This window comes from Patagioenas fasciata, chromosome 1, assembly GCF_037038585.1.
Source record: "Patagioenas fasciata isolate bPatFas1 chromosome 1, bPatFas1.hap1, whole genome shotgun sequence".
Lineage (NCBI taxonomy): Eukaryota > Metazoa > Chordata > Aves > Columbiformes > Columbidae > Patagioenas > Patagioenas fasciata.
In genome coordinates, this window is record NC_092520.1 from 164,074,248 (window position 1) to 164,098,397 (window position 24,150).

Here is a 24,150-nt window from a genome sequence, read left to right on the forward strand (position 1 = left end):
AAATTTTAACTACAAAGTGTACGGTACCGAATGGCGATTTTCTTGGCCACTTCATTGTGGGAGAGACTGCAAGAATTATTGACAACATTTAATGATTCTAAATCAGAGGGAATAAATAGACAAATAGGAAATCTACTCATGATTTCACTTAAAACTCTGGTATGAAAATCGAGAACAACAAATCACTCAGCATAAGGTATTTAAGTATGTAACTAAATTAAATACATATTTACAATATTATTTGTGATAAATGATGAGCATTAACAAGCAAATAACAACCAAAGTCAGCCTAAAGCATAATTCAAAAATACTAAATAAGTTTATAATTAATTCACATTAACTGTAATATATTTTAATTTATACTGGAAGTTACTTAAAAAATATGTAAAAGCAAACTTTATATTTTATTACATTTTATAAGACTACTCATTCTAAATGCTAATGGTGTTTGTGACTTTGTATTACAAACATGATAGAAAAGGCTTATGAAGATAAACTCTAGGCTATCATAAATATCTGTAAAGTAACCTGTAAATAACCTGTTATAAAAACAAGAGAGAAATTTTTCAATTTCAATTCAATTATTTTTCAATATTACTCAGAGGTTAAATGAAAAACTAAAATGACATGTTGATGTTGCATAGAAAGCTCTGCATTTGTCTGTACTTCCATAGATCTACCATTGCTGTTCTTACTGTCTGAACATAGAAGAGAATTGGTCAGCCGTAAGGTTTAAACAGAGTAGCTAAAAGCATGAATCACAATGCACATTGAATGTATTGTAATTAGCAAATACAATTATATCTAAGTCATTGAACTGGAAATTTGAAAGTTACGTGGATAATTGTTTGTTATTTCTCCTTCAATGTGGTTCTTAATATAGCTACTGTTACTAAAGATATATATTTATCTGTAATCCATAGTTATTCTCAGTCTCATAATGACCTTCATTGTTACACGAATTAATAGACACAGAAGAGCAAAATCAGATCATAATCACATTATAGTTATAATGTATTGCTATTAAGTTAGGAATTATTAGGTTTTGATGTTATCTTTGCTTCAAACTTGGTTCTCGCTTCTGGATTTGCACCTGGTTATTATGTTACAATAACTGTATTATTCACAAAAAACAGTGAACACATATGCAAACAATGTTAATAAATTAAGAATTGTAATAACTCCATATGGTCCAAGACAGGAGGGTATTTCTGCCATTTCTCAACTCAAGTGATAGCCTGTGTTTATCGAGACCAAATCAGCAAGAAATTCACAATCTTTGTCATCTGATCCCTGTAGGGCTGACATCAAATATAGGTGAATTTTTACTTATTTGAGGCAGTCCAAAGTAGCAGGCAAATGTGAAGAGAACTCTTAATTACAGAGGCATCATTAACTCGGTATGGGGATATGGTAAGGTTGTAACACAGATGAGATAAGAATAGCTTCCAGATACTTACAGAATGTATCTGTTCATAGCAGTACTTAAATACACAGTTAAGTGTTACCATGAACAGAAGTGAACTTCTGAATTTTTGTCTAAATTCACTTATCTTTGTGAAATTTCTAGGACAGCTAGTTATTTAGGAGATAGATAGCTGGAGGAAAGCAAGTCAATAGTTGATTTCTAATGCTGTGGCCTACTCTCTTGAAAGAGACTTTGTGGCTGCAACATTTCCTTCTCTCTGCAGCAGGACTCTGCCCCGCTCTGTAGCCCTGAGGTAGCCTTAATTTCTTCACACACATTCCCACTTTTTGGCTAAGCCTGGCCCATCCTGCTCTGTTTTCTGTCTTGTCTGACTTTCTTTATGCAGAAAATTTTGAATGCATGATAGCTACCTCTGGAATATTCTATAACTGGTCAAAATGCTATGAAATTCTGAGGAAAATTGGGAAAAAAAGGAAAACGTTGAACCACAGTACAGCTTCTAGCATGGTCATTCCTTCCATTTTTCTGCAGTTGTCTGAAGCTCAAACTGACACCTACCAAAACCTTTGTAACTATTTTTTTGCCTAACACTGGGCAAATTTTTCATGTTTGATGGCCTACTATCCTGAAAAACTTATTTCCCAAACAAACACTGTGATGGTTGGAAAGGAGAATTCTGAGAGCCTGTGTACAAGTCTTAGTTGGAAGGGAAGATGAGAAAATCTGGTTTAGGAGGGAGGAAAAGTGAAGGTGACACAAAATTATTGACATAAAGACTTTAATGATAGAAGGAATTATGAATAACCTATAGCACAGAGATAAATAAGGACCACAGGAAAAAAAATACATATATATAAGCAGCACCCCATTTTGAACTGGTGTAGACAATCTCAAGAGGGAATTTGATAGAAGACAAGAATCCTGTTAAGAGAAGGAAGAATGAAGATTGAAAAGAGTGATGAAAAGGGAAAAAAAGTTAAATAAGGTTCCAAGTACAAGAAGAGGGTAGGGTGGTGGGAACTCAGAATTTCTAATGGGTTGAACATGAACGAGGTTACCATGTGGGACGAACAGAGCAGCACCTTAGACCTTTGTACAGCAACAGATAACATTTAACTTTAGGTTAAGTTACTGACATGATCAAAACAGGTACAATACATAAAACTAACCCTAATGAAAGTCATCCATTTAATATACACAAAAGTTAATTTTGCCTTTAGATTAGAATTACAGTTTTAGAGGTGACAAAGCCATATTTCAATACCTGCACTACATAAAGACAGATGAGCTGATGCCATAGCTAAGTGTCAAAATACTCATGAAGAATTACTTCACTAGTTCTGAACATTTCATGCTTTTTCTTCCTGTTCTTTTTCACTCAAGCTAGTCAGTTTGCAGCAGTACATTTTTCCAGAAACTACCTCCTAACACTGGAATTTTCTCTACTGTCAGCCCTAGGTATTCTCAAGATGGCATGCTGACATCGGTTTCTGGCACGAAAAAATTTCTTATTTTTGCTTTTCAACAAAAGTCAACTCTATTTCTCTAAAATTCCGTGAGCACTGCTTAAAGCAAATCCAGCTGAGCAGAGAGAATTATTATATTAACCAGGTCTCCAAGTGCCACATTAGCCCCAGCTGTGCTGAAAGGGAAGTATAACCCACGGGTTAGAACACCTGACTGTGACTGAGCACCTGATGGCAAATCCTTTCCCCCTGCTCTGCTAAAATGATACTGCTATTTTATCCATCTGTGCCCCAGTTACAATTATATTAAAAAAAAAAAAAAGTAAAAAAAAAAGGAGTAAGAGATCTTCCCTACTTCCCTGAGAACAGCAAATGTAACTACACTGTCAGAACTACAAAGTGTCCCATTGCTACGATGATGGGAGAAAGGACATATAAACATATAAAATTGACATTAAAGATAACGGTGTGTCCAAGCAATGTTGAAGTTTAATGACTGAAGTAAATTGCAATATCTTGTGGGTATGTGGGCACGCTGAGGTCTTGTCCCCCTATAGAGTTCAATAATTACTATTCCAAATATTTGTGAGAACACCACGTAACATCATCACAATATTGATAGTTCACTTGAACTACAAAAGAATTGCTAGAAACAGCTTTGGGGCTTTTAGTATGTTGCAATTAAACTCTGGCATTAAGGAAGACCATGGGCTGCTGAGCATGTTCTGCTCCTTCACATTGTGTCAAGCTGCTACAGTTGTCGAGCACTCGGAGGGACAGACAACTTGCAGAGAAAAGAAGGCGAAGATCAAGGGCAGCAGGCAGGACAGAATCACCCACGTATCATTGCTGTGCTTTTCCTACTGAAAACCATAAGCTTGACAATGAATTATGGAATAATCTGACAAATGATTTTTACTCTTATGCTAGGCAAATTCTAGGATGCTCAAGATGCTCTGCTGATAATTAGCTGAATGGGATGAAGGCTTCTGGAGCTCTGGATTTAGAGAATGTTTCAAAATAATTATTTAAGGACTAAAAAATGCTCTAGTGCATATATTGTGAAGTGAATGAAGCATCCTTAAAATGCTAATGAAAACCAGAGAAAATTGTTAGAATATACCCAGATTCCTCTATTTGTCGAATCACTTCCAAAGCACTTATGGAAGAGGTTGATTTCTGTAAAATGCGTGCTTAAATTTAATGATATAAACTACATCAGTATAGCTTGTCACCTACCTATATGATACTATACCGTCTTTACTACATGGACACTGATTTGCATATGGAAAATGAAAAAACTTAAAACATTCTTTTTCAGGAATGATGACTCAGTAAGTTGAAATTAGTGTGACTCAGTGGAGTTTGTATTACTACAGGACTTGGATTTTAATCAATACAAAATATTTTATCTAAACTTAGTTTTCAACAAACCTGTTTGTAATACAAAAAACAGGTCACAGCAGGATAACAAATTGAGAAACAAAAGAATCAGGAGAGAGCGATGGAGAGAAAAGGTGTAAATAATGGAATACAGGGAAAAATATAAAATATAAGGGATTTACTCAAATGAGACACATTTAGCTTAAGGGATTCCTTGGAGGAATGGGGCAACCCAATTAGAAGGCAATTCACTTTTGTGGTGCAGATTAAAATTCTCACAAGCACAGGCAATATTGAATTTCCTTTCAATCTATATTGGGAACGAACATTGTTCAGTGAATCTCCATCTCTGGCACAAGCAAAGAAGACAAGTAAAATAAGCAGACATGGAGCTGAAGATCAACTCTAAACCCAGTCACAAAACCAGCCATTTTCTTCATTGTTCTGAAGTGGTGGAAATTTGCACCTGTGGTCATCTGGGGTGACCTCAAATCGTTATAATGGTAAATTGCTGGTGAAAATCTTTCTTTGAAAGAAGAAAGTTACAGCCTAACTACAGCATTTGTCCAATGTCTGTCCTTCTGTACCTCCAAGACAGGAATGAAAATACTGGCAGCCTAGAACGTTAATGGAAACACATATATAGGAAGCAAAAGTAGGAAAGAAAATGTAATAATCAGGATAATGAGAGAAAGTAATAGAAATAAAGAAAAGGGCTTTTGTGAGAATAATGAATATAAATATAATAACTATTATACAGTGTCTGAGAATATAGGTATTGAATTACTATATATTACATTACTACCTATTGTCACCCTGTTTTCTCTGACAGAAGTCCTTATTTTGAAAGAAAAAATACTTGAGTCTAGAAGATAGATCATAATATTGAGGCAAAAATAATGAAAATTACCGTCATTTCCATTAGTGAAACAATGATTTTGCCTTTACAGAACTTTGGGAAACAGTTACACTTATTTTTATGTGTATAGTGCTTTCAGAATATAAGAACTCACGTTATCATTTTTAAAAAGAAAATGAGTGCCCAATTGAGTTTCAGCACCTATGAAACTGATGTAAGTAAAAGGACCTCTAAGAAAAGAAGCTAAATAAAGGAGTTAAACCCATACTTTGAAATATGTTCTTAGAGTTTTGCAACACAATAAAAGGGAAATTTAATAATAAAATATAGGGTTAATTTCTTATCTGTGGGTATTATGAGACTGTAATGCCTAATTGAAGATATTTCATAAACCATTCACTAAGGAATTGAGACAATAAAATATGAATAAAAGGAAATCTAAGTCACCCTTGTTCACTTTAATAAATGGTTGAGCTCCTGAGGTATTAAGTAAAAGAAAGGCAATGACACTGTCTCTGTTACTGCTGTTTCATTCATGAATATAGGCTTAATTTTTGTTTCTAAAACCACTTGAACTAAAATATTTCAGACCAATTTAAGAAACATTTCAAGCTCTATGCAAAAAGCATATGTATGTGTCTGGCTTTTTTTTGTTGTTGTTGTAGTGAAAAATACATCATCAGATTAATCCATATCAGTATTGTAACGGATTCTTTGTTTCAGCTGTCAAACCATAGCCCAAATTTCCTCATAATTATATTCCGATTTAATAAGTTACTTCTACAAACTTTTTCTACTTTTAAAGAATACAGTTTGAGACAAAAATAGCTTCCAGTTTTAATTTAAACTTAGTTCTTAAAATATTTAGAATTTCCATTAAATATGCTAGATCACATAGACCTGTGTTCCAGCTTCAGAAAAGACAATGTCTTTAGACGTGCTATCAATGATAATTCTAGTTAGAGAATACTCTAGCTGGAACAGTTTCTATTAGGATATTTTTGTATATGTATACAAAGTCCCATGCAATGATTTTCCAGAGAGAACCCGTTTGTCTTCCTGTCAGCAATGCCACACCAATCAATACATACACATATGCTCCTGCATTTTCTATTTTACCTTATGTATTGATAAAGTTGCCAACTAAGTTCTTGACTTGTTTCTACTTGAAGAAAGTACAAAGTTATTGACAATTTTCTACTGTATTATGTCAGAAAAATTTAATCACGATATGCACTAAAAAGACATATTCAGGATGTCACTAGGAAGCTTTGCTTAAGAATGCTGCTAGAAGGATTAAGTAGGAACTTGATTATGTATTTAGGTAAAAAATTAAACTCTGGTATTTTGGCTGAGGCCTGGAGTGCATGGGCCCCAAATAAGATAATTCCATTGTGGTGTTTCTCTAATACACGTTACTGTCAGGGTCTGCCAGTGCAGCTTGGCATAGAGCAGTTGTAATTTTCAATGTTATTTTGGTTTTTTTTTGTTTATTCTGGTGGAGATTGGCAGAAACCGTATGAGGCTGTTGCCAAGAAATAAACAAACACATAGGTGTGTGTCTAGAATAAAGAGTATCTGCTGGTGAGGCATAATTGAAATGTAGTCAGAACCTGACAGAGTTGCCACTTTCATTTCTTCTTGTTGATCTCCAGTTTGAAGCAGCAGTTACTTCAAACAGTATCTTTATACTGTTATCCCAGGGAAATAAAAGGTTGGATTAAAAAATTCAGAAACAGCAATCTGAGCATTTGGAACTCAGCATCTTTATTTAAAAGTAGTAGGAAGTGCTACTTGGGACAAAAGTTGTTGTAGTCAGTAGTTCCAGTACATGTGGTTCTACATGAGTGTGTCCTGGGAGGGTAGGTAAGCCTCGCTAGCACAGTCAAGTTAGAGCTGGGCTAAGTGTGAACACAAGTGGGATCAAAGAAAGAAGCATTAGCTGGACTAACTTTCCACATTGCAAATGTGTATCAGCAGTCCTCCACACACTATTACTTTATCAGAATCTGTACTTAATTAACAGAAAGTTTTTGGAGCAACTTTCTCTTACAAAATATTCACACTGTTTCGCGTTAATAACAGCATAAATCTCAGTTTGCAAAGTGCACTTTATAGGCAATGGCTTCTCAATGAAAGTTGCTAGAAATCTCCAAACTAACGTCATTGAGACTGTATTATGATGACAACAGCTTTGCATATAAAATGCTGGTTTTTCTCTATAAAAGAAGCAGACATGAGACTACAAAAGACAGCATGACTTGTACAGCAAATTCTGGCAACTAATGTAGTATATGACAGCTTACATCCTGGCAAGAATGTATGAGTGACATGATAGGGTGATAACTTATTAAATGAAAAGGTTTGGTAAGGCATGTCTCCAAATTTTTCTCTCTCCTTTCACATTAATACTTGGACTATATCTTCCCCTCTTGTTTGCTGTAACATCTCCTCCTTTTCCCATACTTTTTCATAGCCTAAATCTTCTCATCTTCAATACTTTTCATTCTTCGATACATTCTTGGTGTTCAGAGTCTCTGAGATCTATTCCATATGTTCATTACCAGTCTGACTTCTGTCTGATCTGGGACTACTCCATCTCTTTTCTCATACCTTTCCACACCCCATAAAGCCTCTTCTGCTCCCATCGTCCATTTCTTCCTCAATTCTGCCTTTTCTGTCTTAGCCAGACATTTGCATGCAAATTATTTTATTCTGAGAATTTTCAGAGGGTGCTATCACATATTCTTGTTCCCAGACACAATAATATTTTCTGACTGAATTAGAATATAGTAAATTTAAGGCTGAAATCTTGTCCTCAGTCAGCTGTATGGCAAATGACATTTACTTCAAGGGTCACATGACTGCATCTAGACTAAACAACAGACTGACTGTGATATGTGTGGCAGCCTTCATCTCATCCTTATTCACATCAAATCCAAGGCACAAGGGAAAGCTGGGTCTGTTGTAACCTTGCCTTTTGCCTTGATAAGGGATAAGGATACGTGCAGACCACTTAGGCAGATCCTGGAGACTGGAAAGCTGCATGAGTCCCTTGCTTTAGAAAGCATTTAAACTGAATTAACTTACCATGCTATATACAAAATCTGGTGGTTTTGTAATATATCTTGCAAACGCACACAGTTATTTCCTCCAGGACTGTAGCATGGTAGATATGTGCTGCTACTTAGAACCTTGCAAGTCTCATATACTTGTTAAAAGGCTGGAATTTTGTTGTCTTGTTTATACAAATTAATATCTAAGTTTATATACAAGTATATTCTTCCTGTTTTACATACACACGTTATCGAGAAAAGATCTGCTGTATACTTACTCTTGTGTTGTTTCTTTCAGCTTTTAGTTCTGAAATCTCCTCCTCTTTTTCAAGCAGCTGTTCCCTGCATGCATTTAGTTCTTTTGTCAGTGCAGCAAATTCCTGTGGAAGAAAATTATATATGAAGTTACTCAAGATGTAAACACAAGAATAATCAAATACATATTCATTCTAGACTTTAAGAATTTCGATGATATTAAGAAATAATCAAAGCTAAAATAGCATATGTAAGCATCGGCATCTACCAAAACCATTTAAAGTCTAAGCATATCTAATAAAAAAACACCTATGAGAAACACTGATTTAATTTTAGAAACAAAAGTAGGTTCAAGATGGTGGCAACATCTCCCATACATAAGCTACCAGAACCACACCAGAAGAACAGAATTGGCCTATTTCATAGCAACAGAGACACCACGTTTTACACATAATGAGGTTCAACTCAACGTAGAATTACAGAATCGCTTTGGTTGGAAATTCCCTTTAAAATCTTCGGGGACAACCATTAACATAACACTGCCCAGTCCACCTCTAAACCATGTCCCTAAGAAACTCATCTACATAGTAGGTGTTCTTGCCTCTCTGTAAAGCAGCTGTTGCAATATGATATGAGAGAAAAAAGCTAAGGTGTTCACTGATAAAATCCATCTAATATCAGATTAACATAAGTAATATATGTGTTGTGGGGAAAAAAAAACAAACCAAAGCAAAACAAACAAAACCCCACAACCCTTCATTTTTACTCTATATGTGACTTGAACTATAAAAATGCATTTGGGCATTATAGCGAAAGGCTGTGATGAGTCAGAACAACATTCATATTTGTTAATCTAAAATGAGTTTCCTATGAAATAATAACAACATAAAATGAAACTGGATTTTAAGTTGCTTCCAATCATAAGTTTTACACATACAACTAATAGGTTTTCTTCAAACCACATCTTTCAGTTGCCAAAATTTCTATTGAAATGTCTTGATGTTAGCATTGCCATTACTCGTCAACAATAAGCATTATTTTTTTTTCTGTATAAAGGGCAGACACAAGTTTGTCATTCATTTGAATAATGAAAAGGTTTCACTGCATATGTGTTTATTTTTGATAGGCACAACATATTCTAAACTATAGTGGTTCATACTATCCTTTACAGAAAAAAAATGCTACATGTCTCACAAAAACATTGATACAAAAAATGAAAAGCCTTTAAAATTTGTGATCATGTGTTGAGAAAATGTCTTGATGAACAGCATCACTGTTTAACAAAGATATATACATATTTTTAAATATTAAGTTAATTTTAGTTTGATCAAAATAGTCAGTGCTTAAGAGCACCCACAAGCACCTGGTGTTAAACTGAAGTCATTCCTAATGCCTTCCTCCTGCCCCCAAAGAAAGCGGTTTAAGAAAAACACATGTCCAGGTGGTTTATCCTATCAGTCAGTAAGATGAAGCTGAGGCTAAATCTACTTATTCAAGACAAAAGCTAACAATGATCTCAAAAGGGCTTGGTTTGCTGCTTCCGCTTGACTTGCTGAAAGCAGCTTTTATCTGAACTGAAGTGTGATCGAGGGAAGATCGGTAGCTATTCCTGTTTCCATCAAGGTTCTAAATAGTTAATGGTCTATGGTACTGTTAATAACATATTAAAAAGTATTCAAATAAATTTCAAGTGATATTCTAACAATGCGTAAATAAGCTGTGTGTTTTTTTCTTTTTTGTTTTCATTTTTCAGCAGCTGAAACTGGATTCACAGTAAATCTCCATGCAAATCACATGGTAGTAAGGAAAGTGTTGTTCTAATATCCTCAGTAGATTTTGGTTTAGATCAGCTATTGATCACATGAATCATGTAGTGATGTTCTGTGTCATACCTCCTAATCAGTATTTTCATTTCACACGCTAGTAGTCATGAACTTGTAAGGCTATGTAGTGTATTTTGATGTTAAAGCCCTTAACTTAGCTTTGAAAATGAGATTTACATTTAAAAACTTCTCTCTCACTTTTCAAAACTACCATTAAAATGTCTGCATGTAGGTCTTACTCTAGGATTCAGAAACTGCCAGTCCAGCAGTGTTATGTTGTCCAGATTTTTATTTAAAAAACTCCTGTCCTTAGGGTTATAACTAATGCTACATATCAAATGAAAATATTATGTTTAATAGAAAGCCAGCAATCTCAAGACAGATTGAATCAGAATTGTGAAGCACAAAATCACACACATATATATATATTTCTTTCTTCATATTCCTCTAAGAGACACTTTACAGCGCTATGGGTGGAATTCCTGTTACTAACATAGAGTTTGTAAGCACAGATAGATGTCTATAATATTTTCAGAATCTCACGGAATAAACTTGCTGTGTAAACTGTGTAGTATGCCATTGTTATTTACATTTTCTCATTTCTTTACATTGTTTCAGTTGGAACTAAAATAGACATTTTGGCATATGCTTGGGCAACCGGATGGGTGACAGGTGGTGAAAAGGATAACAAGCATCATCTGGTGACTTACAATTCCAGTTCTTAACTACAGTAAGGCCAAGTAGTCTGATAACATGATTTTGTTGCTTTCCTGGGAAACATAGGAAGACAGGAGTTTATCAAATTTTATGTTCTTTGCTGTGCCAAGGCAAGCCTACTACCAGCAGTACAGTTCCTAATGCTTTGGTCAATATAATGTCAAAGAATTAAGGAATGGAGTTCCTACTAGTTTGCTGAGCAGCATGGAGCTTGTTCTTAGGGGAATTTTGTTTGGTCATCAGCTTAAGTTTTCCCTTGCTTAAAAACAAAAGATTATTCAAAATTCAGCTTTCAGAGAGTCCCATACCTAACACAGTGCCCTCTCAGCATTGGAATATCTTCAGCTTATATTCATAGTAACTCCTCGTGTCCACTTTAGCTGAGCTGTTTTGTCCAGTATTTTACTTGAGTTGCTGGCACAGTCTCTTCAAGGCCTTTAATTATTCAGTTGCTGCTGCTCTTTGAAATTCTTCTGTGCTCTCTGCAGTACCAGCATTTATAACAGGCAGTCACCTCTTCATACCTCTGGAGCTAAAGTGGCCAACTTTCTTCATCTGAAATACCAGAGACTGCTCGGTCGCGAAGAGCTTTGGCTGTCTCTGAACTGAATGATGACAGCAGAGTTGTTGTTTTCGTTGTTTTTTTTTTTTTTTTTTTTTGGTGTCTGTATCATAAGCCTTTTACAGGGAAAGTCCCAAAGTAAAACTGAGTTTGCCTTAGAGCTTTACAAATTATCATTTTTGTCATATCTGCTTTGATGAATTAATAACTAGATTAAACTTCATAACAACTCATTTTTCAGTTTATGCTTCCAAAACTACAAGTAAAACTGATTTCAAATATACCCTTTTCATCCAAGGTGTCCCTGAGATATGACAAAGGAATGCTCCAGGGAACGCGTTTCTCCCACAGGTTGGAAGCAAAGCAAACCATATGTTTTTTTTTTTATAATCCAGTTATGTAATAAATGACATGTGATGATAATGACCTCTGCTCATGCAATTCCCTCCTACATACACAGGGATCAAAGGAATACTGTCATCTGGAATTATTGTTTGCAGCAGAAATCTTGCATGGTCAGTCATACTTTGGAAGCCCTGAAGGTAGTAGCTGTTGCATAATTAATATGGTTTGACAGGCACAACTGCACTCTTAAAGCTTATGTAGAAGTTGTGTGGCTATAAAGTCAATTGAGAACCCAAGTGAATTAAAACTATATGAAAATTATTCAGTTGGTTGCACTGTTTTTATGTTATACTATAACATGAGGATACTAACAAGTGTTTTTCATGATAACCCAAGGAAGAAAAGATGCCGTGTGAATAAACATTAGCTCAGAGCCTATCTTAGCTGCTGTTTCTCTTTTTGTCTTAAAACTTGGGCTATAACACTCGATCTGACTGAAAAACAGCTGACTCAAAATGACAGCTCTTCATGTATCCCATGTTTGTCTTTGAAGAGAAGGCTGAAGCCTTGAAAACAAATTCTCCTGAAATATGTAGCTGCTGAAAGGCATTACAAATTTTAAAAAACAAACAAACAAACAAAAAAAGTCAAGGTCTTGACCTGGTGAAGCAGTTGAGATGCAGTTGGAGCAGAGGCTGAAGGGGCGCCCGGGAGCGGAGGCCCTGGGGACAGGCGGACGGTGCTGCCAGATGTGTTGCCAGCAGGACTGTGCAGGGGAGGGACAGCATAGCTCGCTCGCCATTCAATCTCTGCCTCTAGGGACTGCTGTAACAACTGCTGCTTTCTTTGCTTATTGTTCCCAGGAAATGCCTATGAGGTTTATTTTTGGTGACCTAATATGCAGAAAACGTATATAACTAAGTTGCTAAGCTGAGGGTATGCCACAGAAATTATGAGACCTCATAGCCTCAATGCTCAGCTGTGCACACAGTTCAGTACTGAGTGAGTAGAAATGAAATAAAAATACCCACAGCCTTGCAGAATCCACCCCCCAAAAAAAAATTCTCAAACAAACAAACAAAACCCAAAACAACCAATCAACCAACCAACCAACCAAGCTCCACTCTACTGAAAGAAAAGATAAATTTTGTAAGACCGAAAAAAACCCCAGACCACACATAATTCAGATTCAGAGACACTAGGGAGATTCAGCCTAAAATCTCTGGATTTTCCATTTTTGAACCACAGTTCATTTCAGGAATGAACAAGGGAATTAATCTTTGCATGGAGAAAGAATGGTGAGGCTTTATCATTTTTATTTTACATTCAACACAAGCTATGTCAAATGATTTGCTTTCTTACAAATTTAGATACAACTCATTTAACATAGGAAATAATTATCTACTACATTTTCCTTGGAGTTTCAATCTTTCATTTATTATATTTTCGTCCTATCCAATTTTGTAAAAAAACCCGTAAACTGAACTTTCTTTCTTATTATTCTTTTATTTGGAAATATTGATGGAAATTGTCCATGCCTTTTAAGTGAACAAGGATTTATTTTATCAACTTTGCCATTACCAGCACACAAATTTCAATCTTGTTGATCCCTATTAAAAAGACAAAACACTACAAAATTCTGAATGCAAATCACTGTTTATCTTCTTACTAGAGAAGAGCCATAATAATAGTCCTTGATTTTAGATTAAGTTGAATGCAAGATTTAATCATGTGGGTTTAGTGTCAGTCTTCTGAAATGTTTATTTCTACATTTCTGCTCAAAATGAGAGTCCATTTTCACACAAGTTTTAGGTTGGAAAACATGTACCCTGACATATTGTAACAGGACCCAGGTAAAAACGGGAAACCTGTTTGCTTCTCAGGACTAAAACTGCGTTCTCTTCATTCATATAAAAGCTGTACTTTGAAAAGCATACAGTAGTCACTGAATTAATCTCTTTAAAAAATTATCGGGTCAGTTTGTACTATCATGCTGTTTGTATGGAGAGTTTTCTGTACTTCTCCACAAATCAGGAATAGTGTGGCCAGCAGGACTAGAGAAGTGATTGTGCCAGTGTACTGATGAGGCCTTGCCTTGAATTCTGTCTTCAGTTTTGGGCTCCTCATCATAAGAAGAACATTGAGGTACTAGGGAGAGTGCAGAGGAGAGTGACAAAGGTGGTGAGGGGTCTGGAGCACAAGTCTGATGAGGAGCAGCTGAGGGATCTGAGCCTGGAGAAAAGGAGGCTGAGGGGAGACCTTATCGCTGTCTACAGCTACTTGAAAGGAGGTTGTAGCATGGAGAGTGTTGGTCTCTTCTCCCACATAACAAGTGATAGGGCAAGAGGAAATGGCCTCAAGTTGTGCCAGGGGAGGTTTAGATTGGATACTAGGAAAAAATTTCTTCATGGAAAGGGTTGTCAGTCATTGGAACAGGCTGTCCAGGGAAGTGGTGGAGTCACCATCCTTGGAGGTGTTTAAGAGACATTTCGACAAGGTTCTTAGGGACATGGTTTAGAGCTAGAGTTAGGTTATGTTATTGTTGGACTCGATGATCCTGAGGGTCTCTTCCAACTGAAATTATTCTATTCTATTCTATTCTATTCTATTCTATTCTATTCTATTCTATTCTATTCTATTCTATTCTATTCTATTCTATTCTCTTCAAATGTAAGCAAAATAATTGATTCAGTCTCCCTTTTCCCCATTTCTATGAAGTGTGCTTTTTTTTTTTATCCCTTCAAGAAATTGGCCACGAGTAGTAAATGATACAATAAATATGATGTGAGTGGGCCACATCATATTGAAGTACTGAATCTCTAATCTAACTGTGTTACTTCATTTGACTTGCACCGTGCTGTCACAGATAGGGAATGAGGTGCTTTTATTCAGGTATGATTTTAGTGGCTCTTACACAGCCGCTAAACAAAGTTCAAAATATCAAGGAATTACCAGTGCTGGTTTGGGTTATTAATTGGTCTGCATGACATCTAAAATGTGGACTGTGTGATTAAAAGTATGATTAAATGTGACAAAGTGAGTGTTCATTAAATCATAGAGAAAAATTAAGAGGATGACATTTCTGTTATGTAACAGAACTAGTTGGGTAACACAGTGGGTAACACCACACATGCTCTATATTTTTTTTTTAGAAATGTGGGCACTGAAATTTTGAAATATGTAGGCACTTACCCAGCATAAGCACACAGTCAATGCTCCTTGGAAAAAAAAACAAATCCAAAACCAAAACCAACCAACCAAACAAAAACAAACAAACAAACAAACAAACAACACACACAAAACCAGAAAACCAAAAAAACTTTTCACAGACTCAGAGCCCATGTTAACATCTACCAGAATTAATAATCCAAATCCATTCACTGAACAGAAAAGTAGACAAATGGAGAACTGCTATAGAGCTTTCCATCAAGAAATAATTCCTTCTTTAAATACTTCATTGAATCTGCATCAGATTTTGAACGAAGTCTTGCGAGTATTTACTTATTCAGCCATCTCTTTCTGAGTAGAAGAAATAAACTCAAACAAGTGTAGCCTCTCTGTGGATGGCCTAGTATCATGAATGAATTATTTATCATTATGATTGTGGTCCCAAATTAAAAGAAATATAACTGTTCGTTTGTTTTTTTTTTTTTCTGAGCAAAAAGAAAATACCCCAAATTCTATTTCAGTACCTTAAAAAAGAAAAGAAAAAAAAAAAAAAGAAAACCCAGCCAACCAACCATAAAACAAAACAAACAAAACCCCAAAACAAACAAAACCCCTCAACCAACCAAAAAAACATCACAATAAAAAAATTTGCTTCTGAAAGACCAAAAAAGAATAATAGATATATCTGATTAAGGTCATTGCACATATTGAATAATGTGGATATACATATTGTGTTTAGTTTTGCAGCATATGTAACCTGACTTTTATATAAATGTCATCTAAATTCAACAGCTGTATCATGTTACTTTCATGATTTTTTAGAAGAACAAAAGTACCAAAAGTATTCAAAACTGTATTTCAAAAATCACCAAAAGATGTTATCTGCTTAAATGTTAGTCCATGTGATAGTACTTCTAGATAAATTTGAAGATAATGGGAAGAACGTACCACTTTCATAACTTGTGATGGAATATGCCTAATTTTCCTGCTATAAGACATACTTGCCATATAAATTCCCACAGATTTTTGAAACCAACGCGAATCTCCCCAGCAAAATGAGTATTATGACAAAGGCTCAATTTTTGTCAATGCGTTTCTCACACAGGATTACTTCAGGAAGAGATCTGACACTACACACAGAAGACATGGGTACAAATCTGCTATGAGAGTTTCCACTTGAAATTATGGCAATAATAATACGAATGTAATTCACATGATTTTAGAATCTTTGCTAAAATGTAGTATAACCACAAGCAATGACCTAAGTATAACTCTATAATCAGTACCAAACAGCCAAGCTCAAATCTGTGTTCCATTATTTCCCAAATTACCCTGCAAAATTGTCACGTAAAAATGTAAATTTTACATGACTCCAGCTAAAAAGTGCCCAGTTGGCATTCCTGGTTTCATCACAGTCAATTTCTCTGTAATGGAAAACTGCTGAATAAAGTACGCAATCTGCTGTTTTAACAATGTTTTCCCACTTCCTCTATTTTTAAATAATTTCGATTTAGTGCTCTGTATTATCTGTTGTATACTGATCACTGAAATTTATGCTTTCTAAAGAATGATATCCACCCAGTGGGTATTGATCTGTTAAAACAAAGGTAGGCTTCACACTTACAGTAATAATAGAAGAACAAGGGAAAAAGTACTTGATAAAACTGACAGCAAATTTTTATGTTTTTACCTAAAATTTCCCATGTTCTGTGGGACTCTTGAGATTATGATAACAGATGAGAGTTCACAAAAGCTTTAAAAGGATTATCTCAAGCACAAGGCAATATATGCAAAAAATTCAACAGCACAAGGCAGTAGATGCTAAAAATTCAGCATTCCTTATTTGTCACTCTTAGTATCAAGTTATAAAGCTTAAATCTTCAAAGGACCTGACTGCCTCTGTCCATAAAAAAGTAAAATCTAAAGCTAATAAAAATATAGCCTACTTTTAAATACTATTTTATTATTATAATGTAGCAAATCCAATTATACCAAACTAAAGGTTTTGTTTGTTTCTTTGTTTTGTTTTGTGGTTGGTTTGTTGGTTTTTTTTGTTTGTTTGTTTGTTTTTTTCCCTGTGTAGAATGAAACTGCAAACTGGCTTCCAACGTGTTTTAATTGGTCACATTTCACAAGGTTCTACTATATATACCGTACTGTGTTTTACAGAGGTATTACTCAACTGAGGTACTATGGCAGCATGATTTTCAGAAGCAGGATGAAATTATACACTGAAGTATGGAAGTGAATCAGCTATATAGTAAGGGAAATTGCACCATCAACTTTTTTTCCATTTAATGATCAATGCCTTTGTTTTACAGATATTTGTATTCACTTCTGAAAGCACATAAATAATTTGCAGATATGGTTACATTGCAGACTGGAGTATATTATTATCTTCAAGTGATGCCCTTTAATGTAAAAGATATTTATATTAGTATGTCTTGACTGATTAAATATTGTACTGCATCAAAACTGATGACAATTTACTATTCCACGGTTAGAAATTTATCACCTATGAATAAAGAGTAAAATAAGGTCTAAAATGGCAGACTAATTCATAAAATATTTGTTTTGGCAAATGAGATCGATTTTTTCCCAATTCATCAGAAGTATATTATTCCATACATTTAAATATTAAATATGTGAAATGATCACAGAGAAGTATCACAAGCAATGAACAAATTGTTGCATAGAATTACATGACTACAACCTCCCATTGCCAGCATGGAGTTTTATTTTATGCTTATCATCCTACTTTTTTTTTGCAAAATTCAAGTAAACACAAAGTTATAAAGGGAATCACCCTGGACAATATGTAAATTATTGAAGCACTTTACAGACTGTACAGTGGTTTCAGCACATACACGCTTACACACAACTCATTAGAAGGCAGATTGAGGTCAGCACATGGCCCTGAGAAATAACCTAAAATAAATCCTGACAGTGAGGATATGTGAAGGTTGACTGTAAGAAGCAACACATATGTAAACAGAATAGGCCTTGTCTCATAACATTGGTAAGGAATGTGCAGCTTATTTTGGTGTCAATTCCAGTTTACAAGTCTGGTTGAGTCTTAGCATGCCCACCTCACTTTTCAAACTCTTTACTTCTCTTGCTTCGAGTTCTCACTCCACATAGCATCTTGTTGTTTTCTTCCAGGCAAACTTAACAAAATATAGCATGACCTTCTCTTCTCCCTCATTTTGGGGAACACATACTGTTTTGACACTTGTCTCCTTCTCTTCTTCCTCAGAATTGTCTCTGGGTAAATTTTATCCATGATCACTCATTCAGTTATTAATAACAGGTCAACAAGTCTGCTGTTGTGATCCAGAACATGTCCTACATTCCACAGTAAAATCAGAATTTTCCCCTTTCAGAATTTGAAATAGTGTACTAAGTAACTGACATTAAATTATGAAATATTTTAAATATACTTACAAATAATAATTTTTAAAAATCATCACTTTGTAAAACCAAGTGAAAAGTACATTATATTTTGGTTGTTTTCCACTCTTTCTTATTTATTAATGAATTTGCTCAGTCTGTAAAAAATTATACAGAAGGAAAAGGACAAAGAATGTGTAAATATACTTAATTCTATTGCTTTTAATAAAAACTGCCAAATTTCAGAATATTATACATATTCAGTACTAAGAAATAATAATAGTTTAAAAAATAGATTTTTTCTTCTTTTTATCAGAAGAAGTTTTGTCAAGCTAAAACCAGAATTAAGTCTACTAACTGACCTCATCCATCAATGTATCTCTTCACGTAAACTACATTTGATCTTTTTCCTGGCAAGAACAGGTGGTAACTGATGCTTGAGTATGCAAATATTAGATCTTCTGAGCTGGATTTACTTTAAATAATTTGAAAGGTATGTTGTAATAAAATCTGTATCTGAGCTGGTCGCTCAAAAGTAGCAAATGAGAATAAAGGCACTTATAGGATAGGATGTGATTTATAACACCCAATGTGCTACAGATTCCTCTTTTAGGTTGAAAAGAACTGCATCTTTGAATTGCTTATTTTTCTAAATAGGGTTTCTATGAAGACAACAGGGAAAACTATCTCTCCTACACTATAGACATGCGCCTCTCGTCTGACTCACCTTACTAAATCTTGTTTGAGAGACCTAAGTAAAATTCCCAACTTTCACTATCATCATTATAGTTGGTATAACTGGTAGTAATCACCTCCCCCATCCTGCCTCTGAAAACAAAATTGTAGAAATAACAAATATAGATTGGTAGTAATTATCCCACTCTTCTAGGTGCTCACATTCAACTGGAGCAGTATGGGGTGGTTTTATTCTTGAGGAAGATATCAAGAGAAGTGACCAGAGTCAGGATTAATACCAGAAAGTTCAAATGAGAATATAACAAAATGTAGAGGAGAGGGCATCTGTACAATGGTTTAAAAAGAACAGATTGTTTTTCTCTAAAAAATAAAAGTTTAACTGGGGACAAAGGTTGGTTGTTATAATGACAAGAGTGATTATTCTCTGTGTGCACTGAGAGTGAGGCATAAATAATCAGGTCAAATTGCAGCTATGGCAGTTCAGGGCAGTATTAGGAAAACCCTTTATAGGAATAGTTAAGCAACAAAGCTGGCTGTACAGAAATTCTGCAGTGACATTGTCTCAGTGACAATTCAGACAAATATCCATGAGGTTTTATCATGTCTCGAAGAATGAAGAATAAATGACATTTGGAGGATATATCAATTTTTTGAGTCCATGACAATGAATGTAGTTTCACTGCTGTGAATTCTACTTTACTTTCTGTTGGTAGATCCTTTAATTTAGAAGACAACAATGTATATTGACTTTTATGATGAAATTGCATTTACACAAAGCACTTTCTTGGCATCTCCACTGGAGTTAACTTATGCCATGGATTTCACTCACTTGCTTTCTATTTGATAAGAAATGTAAGATGTATGTGGTTTGTTTTGTAGAAATGTTTTATTGATCCTTACACTGCAAATAAATGACTTTTTCTTATTATGTTGATTCACTCTTTCCAGCTAGTCTAAACAGTCATCTAATATCCACCAAGTACAAATATGTACCTCAAGAAGGAATCAAAATTTTGCTGTTTCCAGCAATCTAATATTTTGCTTCTTTATATACAATAGAAGTAACATTAAAGTTTGCTCAAACCTTGTTTTATATACTGAGATTGTTATCAGTAATCTTTTCTTTGGTCTATTGTATAACAATTAACTAAAAACTTCAGAAGAGAAAACAAGAAAATTACTTGCAGACATTCTTCATCAACAAATATATTTAGTTGGTAAATTGGCAATTAGTGACAGAGACTTTGTCCTGAGAGAAAATATACAATGTTCTTACAGATGCCAAGAACATCAAATTACGGAATGGCATTTTCTTTATCAGAAATCACACAGCCACAAAGATCTGATTGGTCTCTGTGCCTCACACATTGAAGATAAAGGAATAATAAAATATCTTAATTTAACATTCAGGCACTGGCAAACTCGTCGATATGCTGCCACCCACTAATAAAATATCTTAAAGCTTTTTTTTTTTTTTTTAAGAATTCTGGATATTTGATGTAAAACACATAGCAGTTTTTAAATTCCAAAAATGCAGTAAACTTACCCTTTTCTCTCTAAATAAATAAGTTGATAAAGCCCAGCAGTTAATAATGCTAATATTAAAAATATTTGTTATCCTAAAGTATTTTATTTATTTTGAATCGGAAAAAAAAAATAGGAGTCTCATTGATTTCAGAAAAACAGGACACTAAATCAGAAATTTTGATAAGAGATAATTTTCACTGACGTTCAATAATGTGCTGCAGTCATTAAAGGAGCAAAAAGCTTCTAAATTACATTTTCTACACATTGTGTACTCTTGGGTATGAGAAGTAGTTCAACATGTAAGAAAAAGTACTGCTTATCAAGAGCTCTGCAGGACCCTGTTGACTACATTCAGTACATACAAAATTTACATCAAAATAAGGCCTCAGTAGCAATAAATTTTCGAGCTGCCCACTGGACAAGTGGTCCAGAGGCTGATTCTGCCCAGAGCCCAGGCAATTCCTGCCTCTCTGTCCACATCTTGTTATTTAGTCCTTCAGGCATGGGTGGTGCTTGCGCAACGCTGGAGAACAGCGTGACTACCAGCAGGACAGTACCCCAAAATGGTAACCTAGTCCGTGACTTCTAAAGAGCGGTGTGTTATCTGGTCCGATGACAAATATATCCATTTTCCTGAGTTATGTTGCACATCTTGCCAGAACTACTTATGTATGTATGCGGTCACCTCACATTAACATTACACAATATATGAACTAGAAGAAAGTTGTGTTAATTTATTTATACAACTTAGATGACTGCACTGAACACTATTTCTGTTTCTCCATAATAAGGAAAAATCAGAAATGGACAAACACAGATTTTTCTTTTTTAAGTTCTGTTTAAAATACTTACTACAACTGTGTGTCACAGAAAGGTTTGCTACCTAATCTTCACACATGCACTTCAGAAGCAGTTGGGCTTGTTTGAAGTGCGACTATCACTTTGAAAACTAAATCAGATTTGCTGATCCCAATGCAGTGCTCTAAATGAAAGTTATACTTCAAACAAGGCCAGTTGCCTTTGAGGTGCTGTAGAGGTACTGTTTCTGTTTGAAGTTCATTATCCTACTACATTGCCACCAATTCAATATTACATCTGTCCGCTTTTACTACATTGTGTCTCCAGGTAACTAAAGAAACACAGATGATAATGGTCAGGACAGTGTTTATGCAACAGCTTTGAGCTCTTCCGTTCAGTAAAGCTCAGTTTAGGATTACATGTGTCACCACAAGATCTGAAAGAGTGATATGAAGGGGAGAGAAAATAAAAATTACTTTTTAAATTTAGTGTTTTAGTGAAAAACATACACATTCACAATTGGACATCTACAGGCTATTAAATACCAGATATGTTTAAATCTCATAAACCACTAGACTCAGGCTATAGCTTAGCCCTTCTTTATCACTCTGTATCCGCAGTAGCTAACATTGAGAGAAACGGAAAACATTTTAATAACACCGATTCTCAGAAATCCTGGTGTATTTGCAACATAAACAAACCATGTTTATCCTATACATCCCCTGTGAAACAGAATGCATACAGACTCATTCCTACCTGGTCAGAGATACATCTATCAGGTTGACTGCACAGAAATACTTCACAAACTTCTTGCATTTTACTGTATAATATTCCATTTATGATTTGTATTTCTGCAAGTTGTGCTACTCCCCAAAGTTCAGAAATTAAAAAAAAAATCCACACCAAACCAAAAAAATTAAAATAGCTAAAGTGTAAAAAAGTGTATGTTAAATACCTATTTTTCCCTGGGTATATTTATTAACAGTATATTTCCAGAAACAAGAGCATTATAAAAATGACCAGCAAATATCCAAACAAAGGCAAATACCAGAAATCCAACAGAAGTAGAAGACTTGTTTTAGAGCATACTTATACTTGCCAGCTGGATCAAAATGTGTCAGTACTCTAACCTCATAAACCTTTCCAAAGTTGTTGGCTTAACTATACTTTATCCTTCAATATTGCTAAATCAGATAGCATTCTACTTTTCAAATTGGCTGCTTATATTTCTCATGACAACCACAAGACATTGAGTATAAAATACAACTAGATGTGTGCTGAAGCTTAAGGTCCCATAGCTGTTCAGAGTGCTTCCAAACATTAGGGCTATATTCTCCTCCTTTTGCCCTGGTACCCATCCTCCTGCAGCCTGTGGGCACAAAGAAATCAAACTCAATCACAACAGTGGAAAATTTTTGAAGGATTTGGTTTCTAAAAAGTCGGTCCCTGGACCCAATCACCAATTCTTTGAAGCCAATTTATAAATGAAAAGCATTCATGAAAAGCATTAAGAGAGAAATTTTCAGATTAGCTCAGCAGAAAGCCACAGGAAGAGCCCATGAACTTAGGGGCAGCTCTTAGGCTACTCTTTCCTCCTTTTTTAGCCGGGATGATTTACTCTTACTCCGATACCTTTCCCAGACCGGTAGCAGTGGAGAAGGTGATGATGCCACAACGGGACTCTAAGTGCCAGCACTTACCAATGAAATTAAGATTGTTAGTTTTAAGTATCATGAAAATATCCATGATGGTAGGCCTGTATTAAACTCTGTGCTTGCTCTGATAAATTAATAAGCAAAACATAGCTAATGGCAATTAACTCAGTCGGCTTACTCTGTTGGGTTTCTGAATGTAACTAACGCTTTCTTTGATGGGCAACAGGGCAAAAAGAGGAGGCAGATAAATTTGTACATAATCATCTGGAAGTATCTCTTCCAGGAAACTGAGAGTAAATAAAGTAAGTAAAGTAAATAAAATAAAGGAACCTACGTTCACTCAACTGTTATATATAAAAAACATAGGCATCATGTGAGAAAGCTGAGAAAAAAGTTATCATTGCAATCAAGAGTGAAAAGTAAAATTTAATAGATTACAGTCTTTCCAGAGGAGAATTTTTTGTATTAGTTGGTAAAACTGAACAGTTGCTTGTTTGCATAAATTACCAACAAAACTCTATAGTAAGCCATGTATGTGAAACATCTACCTTTTAGTTCTTTAGTAAAAGAGAAAAATTTCTTATAATGGTAGAGAAATATTTCAATCAAGATAAATAGGATTTGATACTTTTGATACAGAATAAAGCAGACAATGAAAGAAGGCTACAGCATTGCATCATGCCACTCATATATGAAAATAAATTTCCTGGTCATAAAAGCAAGACTTTTCTTAGCAGGAAGAACGTAAATCCTGCAGAAAATGATACCTCAGTAGTTCCCCAGTCTCTAGGGAATGTATGCACTTTGCTACTTGTAAAAAAGCAGTGAGACCTAGGTAAGTGTAGTGAAGATAACTAATAATTACAGCGACCATCCTATACTATGCTTTGTAATCTTTGATTTAGAGACATGCAGTCCTCTCAGTCTGAAGCCATGAAATCTCTGTCATTACAGAAAGTAATTGCTTGGAATATCTTTAGTATATCGCCATCAACCTTTAGTTTACAAAAAAATCTTGAAT

General features: G+C 34.9%; 1 protein-coding gene across 9 annotated transcripts in view; it reads right to left on the minus strand.

Moving 5' to 3' along the window:
* Positions 1-24,150, minus strand: part of PPFIA2 (PTPRF interacting protein alpha 2) — a 324,118-nt gene that overhangs the window by 115,276 nt on the left and 184,692 nt on the right. For all 9 annotated transcript variants that reach the window (XR_011735916.1, XR_011735913.1, XM_071799596.1 and 6 more), the window contains one exon: positions 8,472-8,573. Coding sequence is in view for 7 of the 9 variants with exons in the window: in XM_071799596.1 (XP_071655697.1) it covers positions 8,472-8,573 (102 nt within the window). In the remaining 2 variants the exon portion in view is untranslated. The remainder of the gene's footprint in view (positions 1-8,471; positions 8,574-24,150) is intronic.